Source organism: Staurois parvus, unplaced genomic scaffold, assembly GCF_062004578.1.
Source record: "Staurois parvus isolate SC_StPar_1 unplaced genomic scaffold, SC_StPar_1.0 ptg000323l, whole genome shotgun sequence".
In the NCBI taxonomy this organism is placed as follows: domain Eukaryota; kingdom Metazoa; phylum Chordata; class Amphibia; order Anura; family Ranidae; genus Staurois; species Staurois parvus.
In genome coordinates this window covers 232554-247521 of record NW_028318119.1, presented here as the reverse complement: position 1 = coordinate 247521, position 14968 = coordinate 232554, and the positions used below count along the sequence as shown (strand labels likewise).

The following is a 14968-nucleotide window of genomic DNA, read 5'->3' as shown; positions in this document are numbered from 1 at the left end:
AACAGTTTGCTCAGCGCTTTACAAAACGAAGGCAGACATTACAGTTACAATACAATTTGGTACAAGAGGACACAGAGGGCCCTGATCCTGGGAGCTTACAATCTAGGAGGAAGGGTTGAGTGATAAAAAAGGTAACAGCTGTGGGGGGATGAGCTGATGGAGGAAATAAATGGCGGTTTATTAGGTAGAAGCAGGATAGGCTTCTTTAAAGAGGTTTTCAGGGATCATCTAAAGGTGGATAGATTAGGAGACAGCCGGACAGATTGGGGTAGGGAGTTCCATAGGATGGGATAAGCTCAGAAGAAGTCCTGGAGGCGAACATGGGAGGTGGTGACACGGGACCTAGAGAGCAGAAGGTCTTGGGAGGATCAAAGAGAGTGGTTTGGTTGATATTTTGAGACCAGGTTGGTGATGTAGCTGGGGGCAGAGTTGTGGATGGCTTTGTAAGTTATTAGTATTTTGAAATTTATTCATTGAGCGAGTGGAAGCCAGTGGAGGGATTGGCAGAGAGGGAGGGAGGACACTGAGTGGAGGCCAGTGAAGGGATTGGCAGAGAGGGGTGAAGGATACTGAGTGGAGGCCAGTGGAGGGATTGGCAGAGAGGGGTGGAGGACACTGAGTGGGGGCTAGTGGAGGGATTGGCAGAGAGGGGTGGAGGACACTGAGTGGAGGCATTGGCAGAGAGGGGTGGAGGACACTGAGTGGAGGCCAGTGGAGGAATTGGCAGAGAGGGGTGGAGGACACTGAGTGGAGGCCAGTGGAGGGATTGGCAGAGAGGGGTGGAGGACACTGAGTGGAGGCCAGTGGAGGGATTGGCAGAGGGGTGGAGGATACTGAGTGGAGGCCAGTGGAGGGATTGGCAGAGAGGGGTGGAGGACACTGAGTGGAGGCCAGTGGAGGGATTGGCAGAGAGGGGTGGAGGACACTGAGTGGGGGCTAGTGGAGGGATTGGCAGAGAGGGGTGGAGGACACTGAGTGGAGGCATTGGCAGAGAGGGGTGGAGGACACTGAGTGGAGGCCAGTGGAGGAATTGGCAGAGAGGGGTGGAGGACACTGAGTGGAGGCCAGTGGAGGGATTGGCAGAGAGGGGTGGAGGACACTGAATGGAGGCCAGTGGAGGGATTGGCAAAGAGGAATTGGCAGAGAGGGGTGGAGGACACTGAATGGAGGCCAGTGGAGGGATTGGCAGAGAGGGGTGGAGGACACTGAATGGAGGCCAGCGGAGGGATTGGCAGAGAGGGGTGGAGGACACTGAATGGAGGCCAGTGGAGGGATTGGCAGGGAGGGATGGAGGACACTGAGTGGAAGCCAGTGGAGGGATTGGCAGAGAGGGGTGGAGGACACTGAATGGAGGCCAGCGGAGGGATCGGCAGAGAGGGGTGGAGGACACTGAATGGAGGCCAGTGGAGGGATCGGCAGAGAGGGGTGGAGGACACTGAATGGAGGCCAGTGGAGGGATTGGCAGAGAGGGGTGGAGGACACTGAATGGAGGCCAGTGGAGGGATTGGCAGAGAGGGGTAGCAGACACTGAACGGTTGGTAAGGTGGAAGAGCCTGGCAGCAGTATTCATGATGGACTGGAGGGGGATAGCCTGCAATGTAAAGGTAAGCCAATGAGGAGGGAGTTGCAGTAGTTGAGGCATAAACAGAGAAGACACCAACGTTTGAGTTGCAGACTTTCCCCTCATCGGGGAGTACTTGCTGGCAGTAATTGAAGATACAACCTGCCACAGCCGGATCCTAACCCTTTTACTTGAACATTTTTGTTGCAATTTTATGTTCAGTCATTTCCAGCCACGTCCTGATGAAGGGGGGAGTTTTGAGCCCCTGAAGCACATTATGAACAATAAAGACCCTCTTCTTTTTGTGGTGCTCTCCTCCTTTCTACATTCTTCAGACTAAAATTTGGATTGGAACTGAATTTGGATCTCAGGTCCTATCTTTTTTCTGAGTCCAGCGCCCTGCCAGCATGGGCAGTGAGTCTCCCCCAACATAGCCAGGAAAAAGGAACACTGTGGGAGCCTCTCTGAATAATCAGTTCAACATTTCTCCAGCAAGATTGGCCCATGCACTACAGACTACACAGTTGCTCGTAAATCAGTCAAAACGTGTTGTAGGACCATCTGAAGTTTTATTCTTTGTTTTTCCTTTCAGGGAAATCGAGGGCGCACCGGAGTGGTTGTCGCGGCATACATGCACTACAGCAACATATCTGCCAGGTATCCCACATAGACAGACTTCCAACAACCATTTGGGTTTATTTACTAAATCTGGACCGTGCAAAATCAGGTGCAGCTGTGCATGGCAGCCAATCAGCTTCTGCCTTCAGCTTGTTCAGTTAAGCTTTAACAATAAAACCTGGAAGCTGATTGGTTTCTTTGCAGAGCTGCACCAGATTTTGCACTGCGCAGGTTTAGTAAATAACCTCATTGTATCTATGTCTTCATCATGGGCCCTCTGCGACCCTAAGCCCGGGTTCACACCGATGCGGTGCGGAATTCGCACTGAAAACGCTGTGAATTCTCTTTGTTTTGATGCACCCGAATGTATTTAGCAGATTTAGCCCGGGTTCCCACTGATGCGGTGCGGAATTCACAGCGTTTTCTGTGCGAATTCCACACCGCATCAGAATCGCACCCCGTTCATGTGAACCGCTGCGGGTGTGTATGTTAAGTGAACAACACCACGAAAGCGGTCTACAAAACGCGGTGCGATGTGCAGAATCGGATGGCATAGGTGTGAATATCCATGCAATCCGATTCTAGTGCGGACAAAAAAAAGGGTCCTGCACGTTTTTGGTGCGGTGCGATCAGAGCCATACATAATGTACGGCTCCAATCGCACCACACGCAAATCGCATGTGATTTGCACAGGAATGTCCAAAACACATATGAAAAAAATTCAACAAAGAAAGTCCAAAAGGAAAGAAAGAAGAAGGAAATTACTCTTCAGCCATGTGGATGGGAAAACCGTATTCCTACTGGAGAGTAAGCCCACAATCCCGGTGCTGTAAATCTTTAAAAGGCATGCATCATATGGAATAGGCATCATATGGACAAGGCGGACCCTCACCTTCATGTATGGACCCCGTATAAGAAACAGGTCAAACAGGCATCTAGTGGGGGTGAAATGGTGGCCTCTCCTATTCATATATGGTCACTGTATCCTCCAAATGAACCTTTAATGGTGTAGCTGGCTCTGCGGGAAGAACGCACAACCATATAAAGCAACCAAAGCGCAGCAAGTTTCTTAAAACCTCAAAAAAGTTTATTAAAAACGCCCTCACATGTTACAATAGTAAAAACCGAAGTGTGACAAAATCAATGAAGCTCTGATGTCACCTGGCTCCTCCCCACGCGTATCTACACAAACCATGTGACTTCATCCATAGAGGATAGGCCACTCCCACTAGGAGGGGAGATTCCGGTTTGACCTGTTTCTTATACGGGTCCATACATGAAGGTGAGGGTCCACCTATTCCATATGTTCACCATGGTGATGTACACCTTTAAAAGATTTACAGCACCGGGATTGTGGGCTTACTCTCCAGTAGGAATACGGTTTTCCCATCCACATGGCTGAAGAGTCATTTCCTTCTTTTTTTTTTTTTTCCTTTTGGACTTTCATTGTTGAGTTTTTTTCATATGTGTTTTGGACTTTATGTATGATATGTTATGTTTAAGTGTGTTTTGAGCAGCGCAGCGCTACACATTGGTTTATTATGTCACATGTGATGAACACACATTTTATGTGTTTGCAGCAGCTCGCATTAATTATTGTTTCACTATCTATTTAATTGTTATTTGTCAGCGCACGATTTTTTACCACTTATACTTATATAGCCCCGTCAATTTATGCAGCGCTTTACAGTCCATAACGATCAAGGAGCGTACAATCTAAGGTCCCTCTCTCGGATCCCACCCGGTCCCCATTTATTTATTACAGGTACTTATATAGTGCTGTCAATTTACGCAGCACTTTACATATATATTGAACATTCACATCAGTCCCTAACCCTCAAGGGGCCTACAATCTAAGGTCCCTAACCCTCAAGGGGCATACAATCTAAGGTCCCTAACCCTCAAGGGGCGTACAATCTAAGGTCCCTAACCCTCAAGGGGCATACAATCTAAGGTCCCTAACCCTCAAGGGGTGTACAATCTAAGGTCCCTAACCCTCAAGGGGTGTACAATCTAAGGTCCCTAACCCTCAAGGGGCGTACAATCTAAGGTCCCTAACCCTCAAGGGGTGTACAATCTAAGGTCCCTAACCCTCAAGGGGTGTACAATCTAAGGTCCCTAACCCTCAAGGGGCGTACAATCCAAGGTCCCTAACCCTCAAGGGGTGTACAATCTAAGGTCCCTAACCCTCAAGGGGCGTACAATCTAAGGTCCCTAACCCTCAAGGGGTGTACAATCTAAGGTCCCTAACTCTCAAGGGGCGTACAATCTAAGGTCCCTAACCCTCAAGGGGTGTACAATCTAAGGTCCCTAACCCTCAAGGGGTGTACAATCCAAGGTCCCTAACCCTCAAGGGGCATACAATCCAAGGTCCCTAACCCTCAAGGGGCGTACAATCTAAGGTCCCTCTCTCGGATCCCACCCAGTCCCCATTTATTTATTTATTTCAGGTACTTATATAGCGTCGTCAATTTACGCAGCACTTTACATATATATTGTACATTCCCATCAGTCCCTAACCCTCAAGGGGCGTACAATCTAAGGTCCCTAACTTACATTCATACATACACATACTAGGGACAATTTAGACAGGAGCCAATTCACCTACCAGCATGTATTTGGAGCATGGGAGGAAACCGGAGTACCCAGAGGAAACCCACGCAGGCACAGGGAGAACATGCAAACTCCAGGCAGATGGTGCCGTGGTTATTATTATTATACAGGATGTATATAGCGCCAACAGGTTGCTCAGCGCTTTACAATATAACGGGAGACAATACAGCAACAATACAGTTCAATACAAGAGGGTTAGGAGGGCCCTGATCCTCAGAGCTTACAATCTAGGATTCGAACCAACAACTCTATTGCTGCCAGGCAAAAGTGCTAACCATTTAGTCACTGTGCCTGATTTTTGGCATTTTTAAAGGAAGAAAAATGTATTTTCATTGCCCAATGTCTTGGTTTATTAATCCAGAGTTTACATTAATCTAATAGTGGCACAATCTTTTACAGGCTTACTTTTCCATGTTTTTAGTATATAATCAAAATTACATGTTTGTATATTAGCCACTAGGGGGCAATCGTGAGTGAGATAAAATAATGCATACTGTATTCTTCATATTATTACAAATACATTGCAGGGTTACAAAGTCGGACTAAGTGAGGCAAACGGCTAAACCAATGGGCAAAAATAAATCTTCCTAACAAAATCCGGCATAATTAGCTCTTAAAGAGACCCTGTCAGCAGAGAAGTCATTTGAAAAACCAGTCTTCCTGTTAGGTTATCTGTCCATTTAATGTCTTTTCTGCACAATTTTTACCTATAAAAGCCTCCCTTGTGAAGACATCCAAAATCTGAGAAACTGACGCCGGGTGCCACCATTTTGGATGTGCTTCCAGCAGACGTAGAACTGGAAGTGTGATTCTAGCCAAGCATCTCTAGTATTCTGTTCAGGATGGTCATTCTGCTTATGGTGCTGTGTAGCTCGTATGCAAATCGGCAGTCTGGCCACAACTCATCCAGCTTACAGGAGCACTTAAGGTATGCTAAACGGGCGGACAGTAACATTGATTGAGAGGCCACTTTAGCATGCCAAAGGTGCTATTGAAACTTGATGAATCAGGGCCATTGCTTTTATGTAAAATGCAGATCTGCATTTAGCTTTATAGCTCTACAATGCTAGAATGTTCTCTTCCCCCTGTGTGAAAACCCTTTTAAAGTGTCTCTAAAGGCAGAAGGTTTCTTTACCTTCAAGTATTCTCAGCTTTAGGGTGAAAAACCTTCAAGCAATCTCCAGCCCCCCCATATACCTACCTGAGTCCCATCTTGATCCAGCAATGTGCATGAGAGCAGAGTCTCTCAGCTCTCTCTCTCCTCATTGGCTCAGAGACAGCAGTGGAAGCCTTTGGCTCCTGCAGCTGTCAATCACAGCCAGTAAGGAGGAGGCAGGGGGCGGGCTGAGACACACTCTACATGTCTTACAGACACAGAGCCGGCTCAGGTGTGATCAGGTTTTTTACCTTCATTTATTCTCAGCTTTAGGGTGAAAAACCTTCAAGCAATCCCCAGCCCCCCATATACTTTCCTGAGCCCCATCTCGATCCAGCGATGTGCACAAGAGCAGAGTCTCTCGGTTCTCTCTCTCTCCTCATTGGCTCAGAGACGGCAGCGGAAGCCTTTGGCTCCTGCAGCTGTCAATCACAGTCAGTAAGGAGGAGGCAGGGGGCGGGCTGAGACACATTCTACATGTCTTATGGACACATAGTCATCTCAGGTGCGATCAGGTTTTTTTACCTTCATGTATTCTCTGCATTAGGGTGGAAACCTTCAAGCAACCCACAGCCCCCCATATACTTACCTGAGCCCCATCTTGATCCAGTGATGTGCATGAGGTCAGAGTCTCTCAGCGCTCTCTCTCCTCATTTGCTCAGAGACAGCAGTGGAAGCCTTTGCCTCCTGCGGCTGTCAATCACAGCCAGTAAGCAGGGGGTGGGCTGAGACATGCTCTACATGTCTTATGGACACAGAGTCATCTCAGGTGCGATCAGGTTTTTTTACCTTCATGTATTCTCTGCATTAGAAAAACTTTCAAGCAACCCACAGCCCCCCATATACTTACCTGAGCCCCATCTCGGTCTCTCGGCTCTCTCTCTCCTCATTGGCTCAGAGACAGTCAATCACAGCCAGTAGGCGGGCTGAGACACAATCTACATGTCTTACAGACACACAGAGTCAGCTCAGGTGCGATCAGACACAAGTGCCCCTGTAGCAAGTGGCTCGCTATGGGTGCACTTGGCAAGGGGTTGGGGCTAGAAGCTACCCTGTGAGATCCCAGAAGAAGGGAATCAGAGCTGCTCTATTCAAAACCATTACACAGAGCAGGTAAGTATCACATGTTTGTGATTTAAAAAAAAATTAAGTAAAAACCTCGTCTTTACAATCACTGTAATTTCCTCTCTCTTTCTCCACAGTGCAGATCAGGCTCTGGACAGGTTTGCAATGAGGCGCTTCTATGAGGACAAGGTTCTTCCGGTCGCACAGCCATCTCAGAAGCGGTCAGTACCTCTGTGGTCATGTTTTGTTAGAGGGACCAAATTTTCATCCTATGTCCCGGGTGCTAGGCGTGTAGATCACACTGTTAATGACAGATCTGTTCTTTTTCATGCACATATGTCATGGTGGTTCAGCCCCGAGTCCTCGGGGGGAATGCCAAGCTGGCCCCTAAAGTTGGTATTGAGAAAAATTTTCAGAATGGTTTTAAAATGTCAGTACTAGAATTCTGGCTCTAAAGACAGAAGTGTCCGGTACAAATAGATTGCTCGAAATGAAAAGAAGAATTTTATTGAAGAGAATAAAGCCAACATGTTTCAGGGGGAAGGGCCTCCCCTACTTCAAGGCTTATTATTTATTTATTTATTCCAGGTACTTATATATCGCCATCAATTTACGCAGCACTTTACATATATATTGTACATTCACATCAGTCCCTGACCCTCAAGGGTCCCTAAGGTCCCTAACTCACATTCATACATACACATACTAGGGACAATTTAGACAGGAGCCAATTAACCTACCAGCATGTCTTTATGGTGTGGGAGGAAACTGGAGTACCCAGAGGAAACCCACGCAGGCACAGGGAAAACATGCAAACTCCAGGCAGGTGGTGCCGTGGTTGGGATTTGAACCAATGACCCGAGTACTGCCAGGCGGAAGTGCTTACCCGTTAGCCACTGTGCTGCCCTCATACACTGCCCTCAGCTTATGCATACAGTTTGTAGTTCATTCCAGATTGAAATGCCTACTTTGAGGCTGAAAACTGAGATATCCCCGTGAGATCACTTCTCTTCCCAAGGTGGATACATTGGCACCTCAGTTTTCAGCCTCCAAGTAGACATCTCAAAGAATCGCTTCCAGAATTCGGTACAAATCTTATGGTCAAGTCCTGTAGAAGGGAGATTTCCTTCCCCCCGAAACATGTTGGCTGTATTTTATTCAGTAAACCTTTTTCATATAGATTTTTATGGCATATGTCTGCTTATTCCAGGCACTCTAATGGTAGAATTATAATAAGAATAGCTCCAAAAATATCTCAGTGATAAAATTATGGGAATATAAACAATAGGTTTGCGCTGTGAAACATAGGTTTGCGCTCATATACTCCAAATAAATCTCATACCATCTACAGTGCTAAATACTTCATAATTTTGTATGGCATATGCCTGCTTATTCCAGGCACTCATAAAAACAAAAAAACATAAAAAAATAAATAATATGTGTCAAATAAAGTCCAAAACATCAGTGATTAAATATTCCTAATCTTTTTTTTTGTATTTAACAAGAATAAATTTCCAAAATTCAGTGTCAAATAATTCCACCGTGACAAAATCCACCACCAGATAAATTGAATGAACTCACCGGAGCAATATGCTGATTAAATTATAAACCAGCATAAGCGCTTTTTGCTCTTGGAGCAATGCTCTGCAGGAAAATCGTCAGCAATATTCAAATGGTCTGGGACCAATACTCTGCAGGAGGACACTCAGCAAAAGATGGAATCTCACTTTTTTGGTCACCTCCTCATCATATGATCATAGCAGTACTCGGGAATCAAGAGAAGAAAGCTCATGGTGCAGTATCATTAAAACATTATTTTTATTAAAACAATATATGCCAGTGCACTCACAAACAAGGTGTCCCAGCCGACGCCAGCAAAAACAGCGTTCTTGTCAGGGACCGCCGCGGCGCCTCCCCCGGCGCACGCGCATGAGTGGCGGCTCACGCCGGGACACAAGCACCAGGTCCCGGCGGGCCGTGGCTGGCGGGACGCCGCGCATGCGAAGTAGGAGCTGCGGGTGCGCCTCGGGCGGCCAATGACAGCCCGGGGGTGCGTCCTGGGCGGCCAATGACAGTGCAGGGCGCAATATTTAAAGATGCCCTGCACTGTCACAGATTGGCGCAAGGTCTATCTGTGTTCCTGAGTTCCTGTACCTGTGTTATTGTCCCTGATTGCCCTGACTACGCTGCCTTCTCCTGTATTTGACCCGGATTGTCCTGACTACGCTGCCTTCTCCTGTGTTTGACCCAGATTGTCCTGACTACGCTGCCTTCTCCTGTATTTGACCCGGATTGTCCTGACTACGCTGCCTTCTCCTGTATTTGACCCGGATTGTCCTGACTACGCTGCCTTCTCTTGTATTTGACCTGGATTGTCCTGACTACGCTGCCTTCTCCTGTATTTGACCCTGATTGCCCTGACTACGCTGCCTTCTCCTGTATTTGACCCGGATTGTCCTGACTACGCTGCCTTCTCCTGTGTTTGACCCAGATTGTCCTGACTACGCTGCCTTCTCCTGTATTTGACTCGGATTGTCCTGACTACACGGCCTTCTCCTGTATTTGACCCTGATTGCCCTGACTACGCTGCCTTCTCCTGTATTTGACCCGGATTGTCCTGACTACGCTGCCTTCTCCTGTATTTGACCCGGATTGTCCTGACTACGCTGCCTTCTCCTGTGTTTGACCCAGATTGTCCTGACTACGCTGCCTTCTCCTGTATTTGACCCGGATTGTCCTGACTACACGGCCTTCTCCTGTATTTGACCCTGATTGCCCTGACTACGCTGCCTTCTCCTGTGTTTGACCCAGATTGTCCTGACTACGCTGCCTTCTCCTGTATTTGACCCGGATTGTCCTGACTACGCTGCCTTCTCCTGTGTTTGACCCAGATTGTCCTGACTACGCTGCCTTCTCCTGTATTTGACCCGGATTGTACTGACTACGCTGCCTTCTCCTGTATTTGACCCGGATTGTACTGACTACGCTGCCTTCTCCTGTGTTTGACCCAGATTGTCCTGACTACGCTGCCTTCTCCTGTGTTTGACCCGGATTGTCCTAACTACGCTGCCTTCTCCTGTGTTTGACCCGGATTGCCCTGACTACTCTGCCTTCTCCCCTCCTGACTCCCGGCTTGTTTGACCTATCTGCGGACTGACTTATCCCGCTGACCCTGCGTGTGACCTGACTACTCTCCGCCTGCCGATTCTGTATCTCGCTAACCCCACGGGACCACTGCTCGTAATCCATCCTGCTAGGTCCTGCCGGCCTCCTCACATCTGGCTCTCCCGGTACCTATATATCCCCGGAGGTTCCCTCTGCCACTGGTGGGCCTGCTCAGAGGTCGTGACCTGGTCCTGGTCTGTTACAAGTCCATCCCCACCATCAGGGGCCCTGGTGAAAGCACAGACCGGGACTTAGACTCCACGCTTTGGGTAGGTCTGTCAAGTGGGCAGCCAGAGGCACCACCTGGCGGATCATAACAGTTCTAGTGTAAAAGACGAGCCCAGCTTCCTCCGGCATGCACAACGCCGACAGCCTCGGGAACGTCGTGACGTCACATCCACAGGCTCCGGTGAGTTCATTCAATTGATCTGGTGGTGGTTTTTGTCACGGTGGAATTATTTGAACACTGAATTTTGGAAATTTACTCTAATGGTCTACCTAAAAGTAGAACATATATAAATAGTGTCGCGCTAACTCATGTATAAATAATAGTCCATAAAACGTTCAAATGTGATAGTTCAATCAAAATATGAAATGTATAAAGTGCTTGAATGGTGAAAAATCAATACGATGTGCTCCGGACAGATGAAGCCTTTTCAAAAAAACACAGCGCTCCACCTTGGCTTAGTGTTCCTCCTCCTAAAAATATATGGATGGCCGCTCACCTCCTACCGTGGACCTATACATTATTACATCATACAAAATAGTGCAGCGCTATGGGTATGATGTAGGTCAAAGCAAGACTAAAAATATCTAAACGCACAATAGCACATGTCAGTTAAAACAAGACTAGAAAATCAAAATGTCTAAACGCATATTATCACACGCAATAAGTCAAGCCTCTGCCTCTGAAGAAGTGCGTGCGCACGAAACGCGTCAGCAGGGGCCAAGACGCCGTGACGTTAAGCGGCCGGTGCCACGAGGAGGCCCGGTGGCCATCTTGCTTTTTGGACGTTATTTATTCATAGCTCCTGCTGGATCCAACACCTTCAAGGATTTTGGAGAAGGGAGATCCTACACCCAGGAGACCTACATCCATCTATCCCTTAAGAGGACCTCCAGCCTATTGAATCTTCTTCTTACCACCCTGAGGGTTCCCACCATCACTACCCACCTAGAGGGAGGATTCATTCCAGGTGTCCCTGACCAGACCAATCATCCAGAGGGAGGACAACTTCCCCTATTCCAGACCAGATCCTGAAGGAAGCTTCTGTGCATTTTTGTTCAATGCACATTTGTATTGTGCATCTGGTGAGTGCGCAATCCCCCTATATTACTTGGAACAACACCACGGTTTTATAAGAAAAGCACTTTATAAGACTCTAATGAAAACACGGAATTATTTTTATATAATTTTTTTCTTGCCTTGACTTATTGCATGTGATATTATGCGTTTAGACATTTTGATTTTTTAGTCTTGTTTTAACCGACATGTGCTATTGTGCCTTTAGATATTTTTAGTCTTGCTTTGACCTACATCATACCCATAGCGCTGCACTATTTGTTATGAAGTTTTATTAGGGTTTTCACTTGGTTACCTTGAGTGTCCAGCAGCTTACCCTTCAAGAGCGCTCACTTTTATACCATTTTTTATATATACATTATTATAGGTCAACCAAGCATGGTAATTCCATCCAAGATGCTCTAGATGGCAGCAGAGAGCTGATGACAGGCACCCCTTCAAGGACTCAGCTTAAAGCGGAGCTCCACCCAAAAGGGGAAGTTCCACTTTAAGGACTGCTCCCCCACTTCACATTAAGGATTGGCATGTTTGGGGGGCAGGGGCTGGTACCCGAATTTGACAGGTACCCACTCCCACTTCCAGTCCGATCGCCTAGGTCGGGGGTAGGCAACCTGCAGCTCTTCAGCTGTTGCAGGACTACAAGTTCCATCATGCCTCTGCAAGTCACAGCTGTGTAACTGTCAGTTTTGTAATGTTGCAACGCCTCATGGGAAATGTAGAGAGCCGCAGGTTGCCTACCCCTGGCCTAGGCGATCGGAAATGGAAGTTTTCCTCCCCCCTCCCTGTAGTCTTTTGGGACACGTGACGGGTCCCAGAAGACTACAGGACCATTCATGAAGCGCAGCGCCACTCGCGCATGCGCAGTGGGCACCCAACTGTGAAGCCGCAAGCTGTCACAGCCAGGTGCCCACACTGAAGATGCTGGCCTCCTGGAATACAGGACGGCCGGTGCAACGGTCTGCGGGGGACACACCACGGGACCGAGGGACAGGTAAGTGGCTGTTTTTTGAAAGTCAGCCGCTACAGTTTTTGTAGCTTCTGACTTTTATTTTTCTGACAGGTGAGCGGAACGCTTTACCTCCACATACAGAAAGAACATCTCCCATAGTGTAATACTGCTTATTGTCACATAAAATGTTCGAGTGTCACTCACGATAGAAGCAGCAACAGATCGATTTTGAATTTAAACCTCCCGCTCCGTTAAAAAGCCAGCAATGATGTCACTAGGCTCTGCCCCACGCGTTACGTCACCAACCACGTGGCTTCCTCAGGGAAAACGCCTAAAAGTAGATCATCTGCTGAGTGGTCTGGTCACCGCTATCAGAGCAGCAGCCTAAGCCCACATTGTAGGTCGTCTCTCCTCATACTTCTAGTGTCGCCTCCACCAAGGAGAAGTAATCTTCTGGATCTATGAACTGTGCCCTCCCTACCATACACACACCGGGTAGTGGCCAATCATGGCTGTCCTACCGTAATGTGTACAAATCAGGGTTCAGAGTCAGCCCTAAAAGTGACATTTCAGTGTTTCCTGGATGCTAGACAGATGAACCCCTGACAGTCTCTTCTATCTCATGGGGGATATATTGGTAAAGTATTTGCACCGAGTTCCCGGGTCTTTACACTTGCTGTGCCCTTTATGAGGGGTTCCCACCATCCCTGTGCTGAGTTCCCAAGTCTACACACCTGCTGCTCCCATTATGATGGGCTCCTACCGTCCCTGCCCTGAGCTTGCAAGTCTGAACACCTGCTGTGCCCATTATGAGGGGTTCCCACCATCCCTGTGCTGAGTTCCTGGATCTGTACACCTGCTGTGCCCATTATGAGGGGTTCCCACCATCCCTGCGTGCAGTTCCTGGGTCTCTACACTTGCAGTGGCCATTATAAGGGGTTCCCTCTATCCCTGTGCTGGGTTCCCAGATCTAGACACCTGATGTGCCCATTATATGGGTTCCCCACCATCTCTGTGCTGAGTTTCTGGGTCTGTACACCCGCTGCACCCATTTTGAGGGGTTCCCACCATCCCTGTGCTGAGTTCCCAGGTCTCTACACCTGCTAGTTTGGTCTGATTGGACAGGATTGTGATTTTTCATGGAGGTTTTAGGTTAGGGTGTGGGTTTAATGTTTAGAGGATGGCCGATTTTCTATGAGGAGTGCCCCCCTTGTCCTCTGTGACCACCTTAAAGTGAATAACTCTCCACCCGTAGTTCTGTATAACAGGGGCATGCGACCCCATCGTTGTGCTGCACTCCCAAAGAAGGAACGGCATCGCAACGCCTCGATATGTAATGAGAAAATGTAAAAGCTGACGGTACATTAACATGCCATTCACATCTGATCACAGACATGTCAAAAACACGCAAAAGCCTTACAGAGTGCATTCCCTTTAAATCCTGTTTCTAGGATGTATGGGTAATCATGGCCATTAGAGGGCAGTATTCTATTACAGTTTTCCTATAGGCCTTGTTCTCAGCTGAAATGCCCCCCCCCCCTCCCCCCACCTATAGTGTTTTGTGGGATAAATCCATATTTGAAAGTCAAGGCCTGCAGGTATAAAATCACAATGATCTAATCAATGAATTATATGTGGGGACCTGAGCCAAGCCATACACTGCAGCTCTCCATAGAACAGGACAGACAGGTACACTTTGCTCGTAGGATGGTGATTTCTAGGCAGGGTTTGTAAATGGATTTATATTAAAGGTGAACTCCGAGCACATAGAATAATCTCACACCTGAACACAGACCTGTATGCATTGATACATCTTTACATTTTTTTTTAACTCCTTTTCAACCAGCTGTAGTGTCCCTTTAACAAGGTCTTTACGTCCATTGGGTGGGAAGGATAGGCCAAGCATATGAGCACTGTAATTGGCTGGAACAGCGGTCATATGATCGGGAGCCGGTCCCACCAGACAGGGCCAGTGCAAAACTATTTTGCACCCTAGGCAAAACCAGCTACTTGCAACTCCCCCCCCCCCCTCCCCCACAAAACCGAAAACTTTTAGTTCTCTCCCCGTAGCAAACATCCTCTTTCCACTCAAGTTTTCCACCCTATCACAAATCACCTCTTCTAGCACAAAACCCCCTAAATCCCTCCTCCAAATTACCCTTCCAGCACAAATCCTTCATCTCCACACAAATCCCTCCTCCTAGCACAAATCCCTCCTCCTAGCACAAATCCCCCCTCCTAGCACAAATCCCCCCCTCCTAGCACAACCCATCCCAATCCCCATTTTAGCACAATTCTCCCCCTCCTAACTCAAATACCCCCCCCCCCACCCCCCCCAATCCTCTCTCCTAGCACAAATTCTTCCCCCAAATCCCCCCTCCTAGCACAACCCCTCCCCAATTGCCCCTCCTAACACAAATTCCCCCTCTAATCTCCCTCCTAGCACAGCCCCCTCCAAATTACCCTCCGAGCACAAATCCTTCCTCCCCACCCAAATCCCCCCTCCTAGTACTAATCCCCCCTCCTAGCACAACCCCT

General features: G+C 47.9%; 1 protein-coding gene across 5 annotated transcripts in view; it reads left to right on the top strand.

Moving 5' to 3' along the window:
- Positions 1-14968, top strand: part of TNS1 (tensin 1) — a 688885-nt gene that overhangs the window by 446088 nt on the left and 227829 nt on the right. For all 5 annotated transcript variants that reach the window (XM_089683821.1, XM_089683822.1, XM_089683823.1 and 2 more), the window contains 2 exons: positions 2154-2218; positions 7151-7234. In XM_089683821.1, coding sequence (XP_089539947.1) covers positions 2154-2218; positions 7151-7234 — 149 coding nt within the window. The remainder of the gene's footprint in view (positions 1-2153; positions 2219-7150; positions 7235-14968) is intronic.